Source organism: Canis lupus, chromosome 2, assembly GCF_003254725.2.
Source record: "Canis lupus dingo isolate Sandy chromosome 2, ASM325472v2, whole genome shotgun sequence".
In the NCBI taxonomy this organism is placed as follows: domain Eukaryota; kingdom Metazoa; phylum Chordata; class Mammalia; order Carnivora; family Canidae; genus Canis; species Canis lupus.
The window spans coordinates 13,204,291-13,218,050 of NC_064244.1; the positions used below are offsets into that span (position 1 = coordinate 13,204,291).

At 33.8% G+C, this 13,760-nt stretch overlaps 1 protein-coding gene across 9 annotated transcripts in view; it reads left to right on the forward strand.

Moving 5' to 3' along the window:
• ARHGAP12 (Rho GTPase activating protein 12) overlaps nucleotides 1–13,760 on the forward strand; it is a 147,761-nt gene that overhangs the window by 64,601 nt on the left and 69,400 nt on the right. For 5 of the 9 annotated variants that reach the window (XM_049097142.1, XM_049097128.1, XM_049097134.1 and 2 more), the window contains 3 exons: nucleotides 5,038–5,301; nucleotides 12,206–12,346; nucleotides 13,447–13,527. In XM_049097142.1, the coding sequence (XP_048953099.1) occupies nucleotides 5,038–5,301; nucleotides 12,206–12,346; nucleotides 13,447–13,527 (486 nt within the window). The remainder of the gene's footprint in view (nucleotides 1–5,037; nucleotides 5,302–12,205; nucleotides 12,347–13,446; nucleotides 13,528–13,760) is intronic. The other 4 variants (XM_035712971.2, XM_049097145.1, XM_049097146.1 and 1 more) reach the window with 1 other exon arrangement.

The window sequence follows — 13,760 nt, forward strand, 5'->3', positions numbered from 1 at the left end:
AAACATCTTCTAATCATATATTCTTCTACTTAAAATTACCATTATATCTCTTGATTTTAGACGTAACTGTCACCTCACATTCTTAATTTATCAATTTTGAAGAACACCAACAAAATTTGGAGATTCCCCAGAAAACTTAGAGACCATTTTCCTTTTCCTCTCATCACAGTGTTTGATATTTATATAATTATTTTCATTTCTTATAATTTTCCCTTTGTCATTTTAAGTAATAAATGTAAACCTTTATCTGTCCTGTTTAGTCACTGAAACTATATGGGCTTTCTCTCCCTGTGCTGATTTCTGGGAACTACCTCCAGGCAGAAAGCCTTGGAATGGTAGGGTACACCTCATTTTTTTCTTCTTTTTGAGATCACAGTTCTGCGCTGTTTGTTGTACAATGCCTGAAAATACTTGTTTCCTGTATTTCATTCACTTTTCTCATTGATGGCAGGAAGATAATTTTGAATCCCTGTGCCTGGAAGCTGAAGTCCTTTAATGACTTCTTAATTTACTGAATCTAGTGATTGTTCTAGAGCTGCTATATTGAAGTCTTTGGATTGATAAGGTCAAATTCCCCTTTTTTTTGAAATTTTCCTTCTCTCTGACTTTTAAATATCACCTTTTCCTGTTTGGATCTTCTATTTCTGATCTTCCATTTTGCCTTTTTTTTTTTTTATTAGATTCTCTAACTTTGGTGCTCTTAATTATATTAATTTCAATAATAATTATAATAATAACAACACTAGAGGGACACCTGGGTGGCTCAGTTGGTTAAGCGTCTGCCTTCGGTCAGGTCATGATCCCAGGGTTCTGGGATCCACATTAGTCTTAACAAAAAATATACTTCATGTAAACAAACATAAAATCCTCATGCTAATTTAACCTAATTATTTCTTAAATCTGGCCTGCTCCATTCCCTGCTCTCCTTGTCCTGCCTGTTACAGCTCTCATCATCTGTCTATACTTTTGTGTGCTAGCATAACCAATCTCTGCCTCTAGTTGTGTCCCTCTAAAATCTGTAATATTGGGATGCCTGGGTGGCTCAGTGGTTGAGCATCTGCCTTTGGCTCAGGTCATGATCCCGGGGTCCTAGGATCAAGTCCTACATTGGGCTCCCCCAGAGCCTCTGTCTAGGTCTCTGCCTCTTTCTCTGTGTCTCTCGTGAATAAATAAATAAATAATCTTTTAAAAATTTAAAATAAAATCTGTAATATTTCTAAATTTTAAATCAGAATGTACTTCCTAGCTTAAAGTCTTCAACCCTCCTTGTTCTGTACTTTGCCATTTCTTAGATCTTTCTCTTCCTTCTCCTTTTACCCACTCTAGGAGTCACATCATTCCTTGGCTGTACCATGCTGTTTTTCCAAACTTTTGTTCATGTTGCCTCCTCTATCCCCAACTTTTACTTAACTGACTCTTTCTTACTCGTTTCTAGGACTCAGTCATTTGTTTCCAGGTCTTTTTCCTTCTGACTCCCATAGCATTCCATGTGTAGCTCTGAGTCTTGTCTATTATGCTTTTAAATGATCTTTTGTTTCACTTTTCGTTTGCTATATTCCGAAGTCTTAGAAGACAGTACATTTTAAAATTTATATTTGTAACCTTAGTACTTACCTGAGTATTTGACTCCCAATTCATTTTTAGATAGTTTCTATCGTAAATGGTGACAAAATTGTTCATCCTTTCCCCAAACTAGTAATGTGGATTTTTCCTCATTTCTTCTCTTTTTATTACATGTAACCAGTTTCAGGTCCTTGAAATTTGCTTTTACTTGGGTATTATGTGTTTGCATTCTTTTGTTCATGTGTTCACTCAGCAGATTTCATTATAAGTGCTACTGTGTGCTAGACAGTATACTAATTATACTGCTTGCTGGACACTGCATTGACTTTGTAGAATTTATAGATTGTTACAGAAATAACATGATTTTAAAGTTCATTTTTTCCATTTAGGAACAGAGGTTTATCCAAGTATGATTTTAGGCACCTGAGGGAGGTTTTATAAGTATTCCTAATTTGTTTTGTACGTTTCTTTTAAGCTAATTTGTATTCCTTTCCTATTGTGAGTGAGGTTTTTTTTATTGTTACATTTTCCAGTTTGTCATTGCTTATGTATGGGAAACTGGATGATCTTTATCTTGACAACATTTCTTAGTTTTTATGGACTTGGGTTTTCAGATATTTATTTAAAGCCACTGACATATCAGGGTTCTTTTTTCTCTCTTAGGTATTTGAGTTAAATTCATTTTTATATCTTAGGACATTGCTTAGTACCTCCAGTGCAGTGTTGAATAGAAGCAGTGACACTTGGCATCCTAGTTTTACTCTTTTAATGAAAGTACTTCTTATCAGTGTCTTGCTGTGATATTTATTTTATTTGTGTGTGTGTATGTGTGTGTGTGATATTTATTTTAAATAATAATTTCCAAAAGTCAAATTAGGGGCACTTGCGTGGCTCACAGTTGGTTAAGTGTTTGCCTTAGGCTCAGGTCATGATCTTGGGGTCCTGGGATGGAGCCCAGCATCAAGGCTGCCTGCTCAGCCCCCTGTCCCTCTCCATTCATGCTCTATGTCTCTCTGTCTCTTTCAAATAAATAAAATCTTTTAAAAAGAAAAGCCAAATTAGGGAGACATCACACCTATTCTTACTTGGTAAGAATTTTATCCTGAATCCATATTGAAATTTATCAAATGCTTTTATCTGTGGAGATGATTATGTGAATCTGTTAATGGAAAAAAAAAAGTTCCTAAAGACAGACATTTTTTTTTTTTAAAGATTTTATTTATTTACTCATGAGAGAGACAGAGGCAGAGACACAGGCAGAGGGAGAAGTAGGCTCCCTACAGGGAGCCCAATGTGGGACTTGATCCAGGGTCTCCAGGATCACGCCCTGGACTGAAGGCGGCGCCAAACTGCTGAGCCACTCGGAATGCCCAAGACAGACTTTCTTAATATTTCCACTTTTTTCCTGATTTACTTAATGCGGTGCTGGATTTGATTGCTAATGTTTTACTTAGTATATTTTTATTTATATTTATATGTGAGATTGGTTTTTAATTTTTATTCATTTAATTCTTCTCTGGTTTTGTTTTAGAATTACGGTAGCCTCATAAATTGTGTTGAAGTATATCTATTTTTCAGATTAGAAAAACTTTGAATTTGAACTGTTTATTAGGAATTAGTTGTTTCTTAAAGATTTTATATAATTTTCCAAAATATCTTTTACAAAATGACTGTTTCTTGGTATCTTTATTTCCCCAAGCCTAGAAAAGCATCAGGAGCAAAGTAAGAATTTCTTTTAACACTTGTTGAATAAATATTCTCTAGATAAGGTTCTGGAGAATGATTTGCTACATAGAATTGTTTGTTATAATAGTAGAGTTCATTGTAGTCACAGAAACGTTGTTACTTTGGCTAATTCACCAGGATATGGAATTAGTCTGGAAGAGAAATACTACATGGAAATTCTGTCTTCGTGGATAGATTTTCTTCATATAAAGATGCTGCTTGATGGTAGTCTAAATTCAAAGCTAACATTTCAAGGAAACAGTCAATTTGTATCATTGAATACAGTAGTTGGGTAATTACCATGTGTAAAAAAGACCCAGTCGTGCTCGCTTCGGCAGCAGATATACTAAAAAGACCCAGTGTAATCATTTTACATATGTATTCATGTTTGGGGTTATTTTTACTCTGTTCTCTTTTAAATCCTATTCTGTGATTTATATTCATTATAATTATTTTATAAGCAAATATTTTAGAAGTTAAAGTACTTTAATTTTAATAAAATTAATTAAATTGAGGGTATCCATCCACATTTCCCTTTTTAAATACAGTATTTTTAAAAATTCATAAAACTCTTGGGTATGTTATAGAAGTAATTAACATCTGAATATAACTCTAGGATTTATATAGTAAAGCAGTGGTTCTCAGCTAGGGTCCGTTTTGTCTCCAGAGGACATTTGTCAATGTCTGGAGACTTTTTAGTTGACATAGTGGAAATACCACTATCATCTAGTGGGCGGAGGCCAGAGATGCTAGTAAATACTTTAAAACACACAAAATAGCCCTCCACTGTAAACAATTAATTTGACCCAAAGTGTTACTGATGCCAAGGTTGAGAAACCCTGTCGTAAAAGGAAAGATATAGACACAAATATGAATGAATACACGGTATAAAAAGGTCTTCTCAGATATGTGCTTTTTTCATCAGCCCCTAGAACTCTAACTTAATACAGTTTACAGTGTTCTTATATGCAAAGTTTATGAAGAAAATTCTACTCTTGACTGACATCTAGTGAGACATTTAAAAATAAAAAGTAAAGCTGTAGGTTGAGATTAAGAATTTAAATCAGTTAGAGTTAATTCTTATTTTTCACGTTTAGGAAATTCACAAATAAGGAACCTAGGAAGAGATTAAATGATTTGTTTATGGCTACTGAGAAATTCTAGCTAAGAGGGAGTAGAATGTAGTAAATTCTTGGCTGAAGTATTATATCTCCTTTATCTTTCACTTACATATTCCTGACTTAATACTTGAGCTTAGAACAAAGAATCTTTCTTTTGATAGTCGTCTGAATAATATTGAGTTACTTATATATAAGACTTTTTGTATTTTAAAAAATTGCCTAAAATCCTAGACTTTTAGAGACAAAGGAGACCTATCTGGTTTAATCTGATTCCCTCATTTACAGAGATTTAAAAATTCTATTTTGGGGAGATGAGGTGATTGAATCCAATGTCATACACCTTGTTAGTCCACATCTTGAACTGGAACCCACAGTTCCTGACTTCTAGTGGACTGTTCTTTTAGGTGATGGAAAGTTATTAAATACACTTTGGATTCTGTTTGAAGCTTTTATGTTTTCTTCAAATCATGAATTTTAATACTGTGAAATTGGTTTTTTTAATAGAGAATATGTACACCTGTATGTTTTAAAATAAGTTTGTATGTATTTTCTATGTCTCATGTTTCGTTTAATTTTTATTTGTAAATGTTATGTCAGTTTAAGCATGAATATTTCACATTTTTTACAGGCAACAACACCTCCAAATCAAGGACGTCCAGATTCTCCTGTCTACGCTAATCTACAAGAACTGAAAATATCCCAGTCTGCTCTACCCCCACTTCCTGGGAGCCCAGCAATTCAGATTAATGGAGAATGGGAAACTCATAAAGATAGTTCAGGGCGTTGTTATTACTATAACAGAGGTACCCAGGAAAGAACTTGGAAACCACCTCGTTGGACTCGGGATACAAATATAAGCAAAGGAGATTTCCAAAGTCCAGGAGACCAAGAGGTATGAGTAGTTAAGGAATCAACCAGTGACTTACCAGACTTACTCTCTTTTCATTATTCAAAACAAAAGAAGTAAATAGATTTGTTTCTTGGTATTGAAATGGTAGAGTACTTGAAATCTCCAAGATACTAAATGTTCTTTCCCAGTTTCATTATATTAATGCTAGTTATTTTCTAATGTCTGACTAGTAGTTAACCTCATAATGTATTTACTAGTTCCTGGACTAACTCATTTAAAGTTGCTTAGTGCCAGTGGCTTTCCTCACATTATAGAAGATATACTAACTCAGTTATTGTTATTGCTGAATCAGGGACATTTTTTAGAAAAAGGAAAGAAAATATATGATGTGACAGCCATATACATAAATACAAAGTTATTAACTTGTTAAAACAGACACATTTCTCTGTTGGTTTGGTACAGCTACCCAAGTTACTTTTCAGTTTTTGTCAGAGTAGATCACTTTTTACTTAAGTGTAAAGAAATAAGTATAATTCCTTTGCTATAAATGAGTCATCACATAAAGTACAACTGTTCACCATAAAATCATTATTTTCTCTACCCAAGTGTTCATACTACCTGTTCCCTACCCTTCCCCTACACCTTTTGGAAAGTGATGCACTGAACTTGGCCAGATATATTTTGAGAAACAGTCATGTCAGAGGTCTGGAGAGATTCCTTGGGACTATTCAGACATGCAGGCGAGGTTTGGATGGGATTGGTAGAATGGAGTTAAATCCTGCTTTTTGATAGACGAGGCCCCTATCCCTGCATAGGACATTGTGCACTTATGGAAAGCATGTATAATAAAAACAGAACTCCAGTTAGGTAGGACCTGGAAAAATCAGCTAGCACATCTTGTATTTAGCAGAATCTAAAAGCTTTTTGTAGTTAATAACTCCTCTTCTTGTCCTATTTTTCAGTTGGTTATTTATAGCTTTGGTTTGGTGGTAGCTTGTACTTTTAGTGTTCAAGAATGGGATCGACAATAGTGAGAAATTTGTTCATGCATTACTATAACAAGAAAAATGTTGGGAAAATTATTTGAATCGTAGATCTAGAAAGATTTCAAATTACATTGTTTTGTGTATGAATAATAAAGTAAAACCTAATAATTTGGAAGAATTATGGAAAGGATTTATAGAATAATTTAAAGGAATTTAAAGTACACACAGCAACTATAAACGTGCTTTTTAGCTTTCTATTTTAATAAATAGATGAGAGTGATTTGTAAATAAGTCTTTCTGTACAGCTTGTTTAAAACATAGGTATTTCCAAGGTGGCTAGAACACATTTTCCAAAATTACTTGAGAAAGATTGCACATAGGAGGTAATATTGAGACTTTGTAGGTGAAAATGTTTGTATTCTGCTCATATATTTTTTCTGCTCTTATATTTAATTGATAGCTTTCCTGAGTATAGAAATTCTAGGTTGGGAATAATTTTTTTTTCATAATCGTAAGACATTTTGAACTTCACTCTATGGCAATATGGATCAGCTGCTTGCTGAGTCTCCAGGGTCAGAACTGTTAGGTCTTTTTTTTTTTTTTATTTTTTTTTAAGATTTGATTTACTTTTCATGAGAGACAGAGAGAGAGGCAGACACACAGGCAGAGGGAGAAGCAGGCTCCATGCTGGGAGCGCAATGTGGGACTCGATCCCGCGACTCCAGGATCACGCCCTGGGCTGAAGGCAGACACTAATAAACCACTGAGTCATCCAGGCATCCCAGACCATGAAGTCTTTACTTTTAGACTAGTCAGTCTCCACAGAAGTCTTAAAATCTGCCGGAAAAGTAAGGGCCTCCAGGGTCTTGGCAGTCAGCATTTAGTTTGACATAGAGTTCTTTAGTTTCCCCATTTTCTGGTTGGTTGGTACCCATGTCCAAGTTGTGCCTCTTGTCTTCCAAATCAGAATCTTAACTGTTTATCCCTCATGAGAAGTCATTAATTCCATTAATTCCTTCTAAGAAGAGGGAAGGGTGCACATCTTGGAAGCAGGCCTGAAGGAAAGGGATTCTGGCAATTGTATTCCTCATTGCAATATCCGTGCCTTGAGCCCTAGGTCCAGGAGGACCTAATACTGTCAGTTCCTGAGCCATTTGAAGATTCTGCTCTGTCAAGTGGTTGGATTTCACTTTCCTCTCCAACTCCACCCTCTACCCCCACTGTTTTAGAATCTGTGTTCTTTGCAGATAATTTAATCTTTTGTTCATCTGCTTCTCAGCTTCCAGAGTTTCATGACTGCTGTCTCTTCTTTTGTTCATCCTGTTCTTGGCAGTGATAAGTCTTTAAAAGCATATTTCAGTACTTTTAGTGGGGTTTGAGAGGGGGAATAAGCATTCACTCTTCCATCTGATTCAGAGCTTTATTTAATGGTTACCCTAAAAGAGTGGTTCTCAACTGGATACAGTTTTGCCTCCTGGGGGACATTAGATAATGTCTGGGGACATTTTTTTTGTTGTTAAAACTTGAGGGCTACTGGCATCTAGTGGGTAGAAGTGGGTTATTAAACATCTTGTGATACACAAGATAGCTCCCTCAACAGAGAATCATCTGGCCCTAATGTCAATAGTGCTGTTGCAAATCCTGCCTTAGAAATGTCAACGTGCATACTTAGCAAAGTCTAAAGTTAGTATCTTCTTGCTCTTTAAAGCCATGTGAGAACTGTATGTGCTGTTTGCTATTGTTGTCCTTTATTTTTGTTTTTAGGCTCCTTACTGTTGTACTGTTGACTCTAAATTCATCCTCATCTTTAGCACTTTCTTTTCTAATGTTCCTTTATGCAGATTAGATTACCTTGGATAACTTTTGTCTTGGATAATTACTGTCCTAAGCATGAACTTATAAATATGTTCTTAATGAGGATTTGTTAGTGATAGAATCTTAGTTTTTGTCTGGAAATTTTATTTTTCCTCATTTTTAAAGGATATCTTTACTTGATATACAGTTCTTTGTAAAAAAGATTTTTAAAATTCTTTTATTTGATATAGAGAGTACAGACAGGGACAGCAGCAGAGGGAGAGGGAGAAGCAGATTCCTTGCTGAGCAGGGAGCCCGGCTCAGCTCAATCCCAGGACTCTGGGATCATGACCTGAGCTGAAGGCAGACGCTTAACTGACTGAGCCACCCAGCCCCTCCCTTGATAAACAGTTCTTAGTTAACTGTTTACTTGTTTGTTTTTTCCTGGTTCGCTGAAGATTTTATTCTCCTATTTTCAGGCTTCTGTTGTTGATGTTGGAAATCCAGCTGTCAGTTTGATTTTTTCCTTGAAGAGCAGCTGGTCTCTTCTAGCTGGCAGCTTTTAAGATCTCATATGTGTAATTTTCCCATAATGTGATTAGGTGAAAGTGTCTTTATTTCCTGCCAAGGTTTTTTTGGGATTCTTGAACTTGAGGAGTCCTATCTTTGATTAGTTCTAGAAAATTTTTAGCCATCTATATATAGCCTCTGTCCTACTTTCTCTTTCCTTTCATTCTGGAACTTTGATTAGATGAGTAATCTACTTCCACTGGTCATGTCTCTTGATTTCTCTTGTGAATTTTATCTCTGTGTCTCTTTGTGCTTCATTCTTAGTAATTTTTGGTGTAATTCCTGTTCACTGTTTTTCATCTTTATTTGATATTCAGCCAGTCCTTAAATTTTAAAAACATTTTAGTTTTTACTTATTTGTGGGGGGAGTTTCTCCATGTTATTATTTTGAAAAGTTTTAAACCTAAAAGAAAAAATAGTATAGTGAACATCCACATGCTAGATAGCCTTTATCTAGATTTGTTTTAATGTTTTGCCACGTTTGCTTTATTTCTCTCTTCCTCCTTCTGTCTTCTGCCCTCTAATAATTTTTTTCTGGACCATCTGGATAAGACAACATAATATTTTCTCTAAGTATAAGGACTTTCCAGCAAAATTGATGTTGTTGTTGTTCTTGGTGAAAGATTATTTATCATACCCAAGAAGTTTAATATTCATGTGTTATTTAATACACAGTTAATATTCAGTTTCTCACTTGTCAAATAACAACCTTGATAGTTTTTTTAACTGCAGTGAAAGATCCAGTGAAGGATCGTGTATTTAATTTATTTGTCCTATCTTTCGTTAGTCTTATTTCATATTTTATTTTTTGTAATTCTAGTACATGAGGTCTTTAAGAGTCGGATTATGCTGCTTGTCTACTGACTCTTACTCATGGTGTTTTGTTTCACATCTTGTCTACGTATGTGTGTTTTAATATGAGATTATATATAGTGCTTGGAAAGTCATATATATAGGAAGTCTTTAATGTGGGGTTGAAAGCTTATTCCATCAGAGAGGATGGCTTTTTTATTTATTTTTTATTTTTTATTTTTTATTTCTGCCAGGAAGCTATGAACATTTGAAACTGAATTTTCAGCTTTAGTTTTTATAGGCCACCTAGGTAAGAGTAATTTGGGATGCATGAAGCCTGGTTTGTGGTTTGAGATTCTCCCATTTTCCCCCATTTATCTAGGGAGATTCCTGTGATTTTCCCTTGTGTGGAATAAAGGGACAAGATTTGTTTCTGGCTCACTGATAATCTGAGGGTATAATTCTTTGGGGGTATCAGGTCTTTATTGTCAGGGGGAAATCCTGTTAGACTCTTTACTTTTGAAAGTCTTGATTCCTGTTCCCCAATACTTCATGGCCTTGAAAATTAATGTTCTAATTTGGGGCTTGGCAGATGCCTTCAAAGAGAAAGCTGGTCTTTATATTGTACTTCTCCTTCTGGATTCACTTCTTGATGATTCTTAAAAAAATTATGTAATATTTTAAATTGTTGTAGTCTAGGTAATCCTTTCAGTACCTACCTGTCATTCTCCTGTAAATGAAAAATCTTTCTACAAGGCTATATTTGCTGCAAACTATATACCCCAAAGTTACTGAGCCAAGTACCCTGCTGATTGGAGTTAAGGAATATAGCAGAGTTGTATTGATTTTATTTAAGTGCCACTAAGTAGCTCTTTTCTAGCAGCAAATATTAAGATTTTCAAGGTACTCCTTGTTTTATAAAGTAGTAAAATATGTGGGGATACTGAATGTTTCTTTTCATGCAAGAAAGCAACATCTTATTTCACAAAATTGGGAAATTATGGGAGCATTTCATCAGCCAGAAAGTTTATGAAAATATTGATTTAGTGACTTTGTTTCCTAAATTAATTTTACTATTATTCAGATGTAATTGACATAGAACATTATGTTAGTTTTAGGTGTACAACCTAATGATTCAGTATATGTGTATATTGCAAAGTGAGCACCACAATAAGTCTAGTTGGCATCCATCATCACTTTTATAGAATTTTTTGTCTTGTGAGAAGTTTTAATATCCGCTCTCTCAGCAACTTTCACATATGCAATACAGTATTACAACTTGTGGTTTCCATGTAGTACATTATGTATCCATGACTTAGTTACTTTATAACTGGAAGTTTGTGCCTTTTGGCCCCCTTCACCCGTTTAACATGCTGCCGCCTCTACCTCTGGCAACTACCAATATGTTCTCTGCATCTATGAGCTTGTTCTGTTTTGTTTTGAGGATTCCACATAAGTGAGATCATACAGTATTTGTCTTTCTCTGTCTCACTTATTTCACTTAGCATAATGGCCTTAAGGTCCATTGCTACAGATGGTCCAGATGCTACAAAGGTAAAATTTCATTCTTTTTTTATGACTGAATAATATTCCATCCTATAAATTTCTTTCTTTTCTCTGCTTCTAAAAGATTTTATTATACTTTGCCTACCTAAACGTATATTTTAAGTGGTCTCAATTTAAAAATAAGTCCTGATTTTTGAAATAGGTATTCCATTTTCTAACAGTATTACTGTTGCAAAACATATATAACTCACTTTATGCAAGGCTTCTGTAAAGTTGTCTATGTCAATTTTTATGAACATGTTGCTATTAGTATGTTTATGTCTTTCAGTTACTTTTACAACTTTGAGAATCTACACAGTGTAGTGTTTTAGACCAAATTACGATGGTAGAAGATTATAGTCTGAGTCAAATTTAATTGCGGAAGGTATTTTACCTAAAAAATGATCCCAGAAGGGTCATTTACATGAGAGTTAATCTCATAAATATTTGTTGAATGAACAAAGTTTGAGCATAGTAAGCAAATTGCTACTCACTCACATTATGGAGCCTCTTGTTTAAAAAAGCAGAAATTAAGTTTTGGCCATCTTATTGTTTCTCTTGTATGTCTGGATTTTGTCATACTTTTAAAAGTAAAGCATACATAAGCTATTTCCATATTGAATTTTTCCACTTCTCATGTCTGAATTTTTTCAGTATTTTTTTTCTTGTTTTGAAGTTTAGTGTCCAACCATCTTTGATAAACATTCAATTGAGGAAATCTTGTCAGTAAATTAGAACATAAAGTACAATATTACAAGACTAATGTCTCTCCCCTCCCAGTTCCACACATTAAAATAAAACATAATTCAAGGTATTTTATTGAGCACTGTTGTCAAGGCATGAGAATTTTCAGTCTAACAAAGTGCCCTCATTCCGTTTCGCTTACACCTGAATGTATATATCCATACACACTCCTGTCAGTTTTTAACCTGATTTCAGTTCAAAAGCAGCATTAAATAATAGAAGGTAGCATTTTATCTCTCAATCTGAAAACAATGTTTTCAGTTTTATTTTGATGAATTTTTCCAGGTTTGCATCATTGTGATAAAATAACTATTATTAATTTTATCTTACCACTTACAGTGTACCATCTAAAGACTAACAGTTTGTCTTGAAAAATTAAATACTCACATATAGTCAAGATACTTTAGTACTTATAGCCAAATACAGTTAATTGCTTAGGTTTGCAACTGCTACATATATATAAATATATTTTTTTTTCAAAGAAGAAAAATCCTTATGTTTCTGACTATTTATAGCTTCTTTCATCAGAAGAAAACTACCACAGCATTTGTTACAACCAGTCAGATAGTCAGTGTGGTTCTCCTCCAAGGGGTTGGTCAGAAGAGTTGGATGAACGTGGGCATACCTTATATACCAGTGACTATACTAATGAAAAGGTACATTCTTTTTTACTCATCTAGTTTTTTTGGCAGGATTTTTTCATAATAGTTGTGTCCTGAAGTTTCAGTAATATTTAAAAAACTCATGAAAATATTCTTTATTGCAATTCTGAAATCATGACAGTTGACCACATGAAAACTCATTATAACTACTGATTCATGGTTTTAAACTGCTTATAATTATGGTGATTTTTGTGGTATCAAAACCATTTAAGACTAACTTTTTTAAGAGTAGCCCTATTGAGTGTCTTCTGTTTTTTATATTTTATATTTTTCTTGAGGAATGGTTTTTTGGGAATAGTTTTCTCAGCATGTATCACTCTGATATACCACCTCACTTTCTATAATATTTTTTCCTTTATAACTATGTTATGTAAAACAAAAAACCATGAATCTAGTACTTTATGTTTAATAAACTAGTTTGGGAATGCATATTGTAGTTTCATGTATTAATGTCTGATATCAGCAGAGAAGAGAACTGGGTAATTGTACTTGCTTTAATTATTTCACACTAGAACATAAGGAAACATTGGTTTTCATTTATTTCACAAAGATCATATGTTTATATCAGCAGTACTTAGTTTTTTGCCCCTCAAACTCCCTGTATTATATGAATCCTTATTATTAGTGTTATTGAAATGATACTAAGAAATGTGTGGGCTGCAGGAGGTAATTCCTAAGGATTTGCATGAAGTTTGGCTTAAATTGTTCACTAGTCTTATATTTGAAGATTAAACAAAATTTGTGTTCATTTCTCAACCCTGTTTTCAGAGTGAGTGTAGCCCTGTGTCTAGTGTATATCTATACTGTGTGTCTTTGTTACATATTCCTTGTGTTAAGTGGCACTTGGCATTGGAACTAGCATGACACTGGAAGAAAGAAAAAATAAATTCACATTCAATATCGAGTTTATTCTTACCATTCTTAAAAGTTTGTAAACTTTTCTTATTGTGTTCTTGAGCAAATAAAATTCATAAGAAAATATCTAGTAGGTCTGGTAAACTTAAACTCACTTTTACTTAAATTTTAAAAATAATACTTTTTTTTGTGTGTTTGTGTTGTTTTACACCTTTTTTTTAAATTTTTTTTTTTTATAGTGGCTCAAGCATGTTGATGATCAAGGTAGACAATATTACTACAGTGCAGATGGATCTCGTTCGGAATGGGAATTGCCAAAGGTAATAAACCTTAACACTGAATTTCTATTTTAAAATAGACAAAATATCTTAAAAAGGCTTCAGATTTATTTTAAAATTTAATATAGCTTTTAAAAAACAAAATGTTTTTTCTGAAATTCATCGAGAATCCTTTGGCTAAATTTTTCTAAGATGCATATGATCTTTGCTATGTAATACTGATAATTCCTATTTAAAAATTCTCTTGGTTTAACTTGAATTCAGTTTTTCATCAT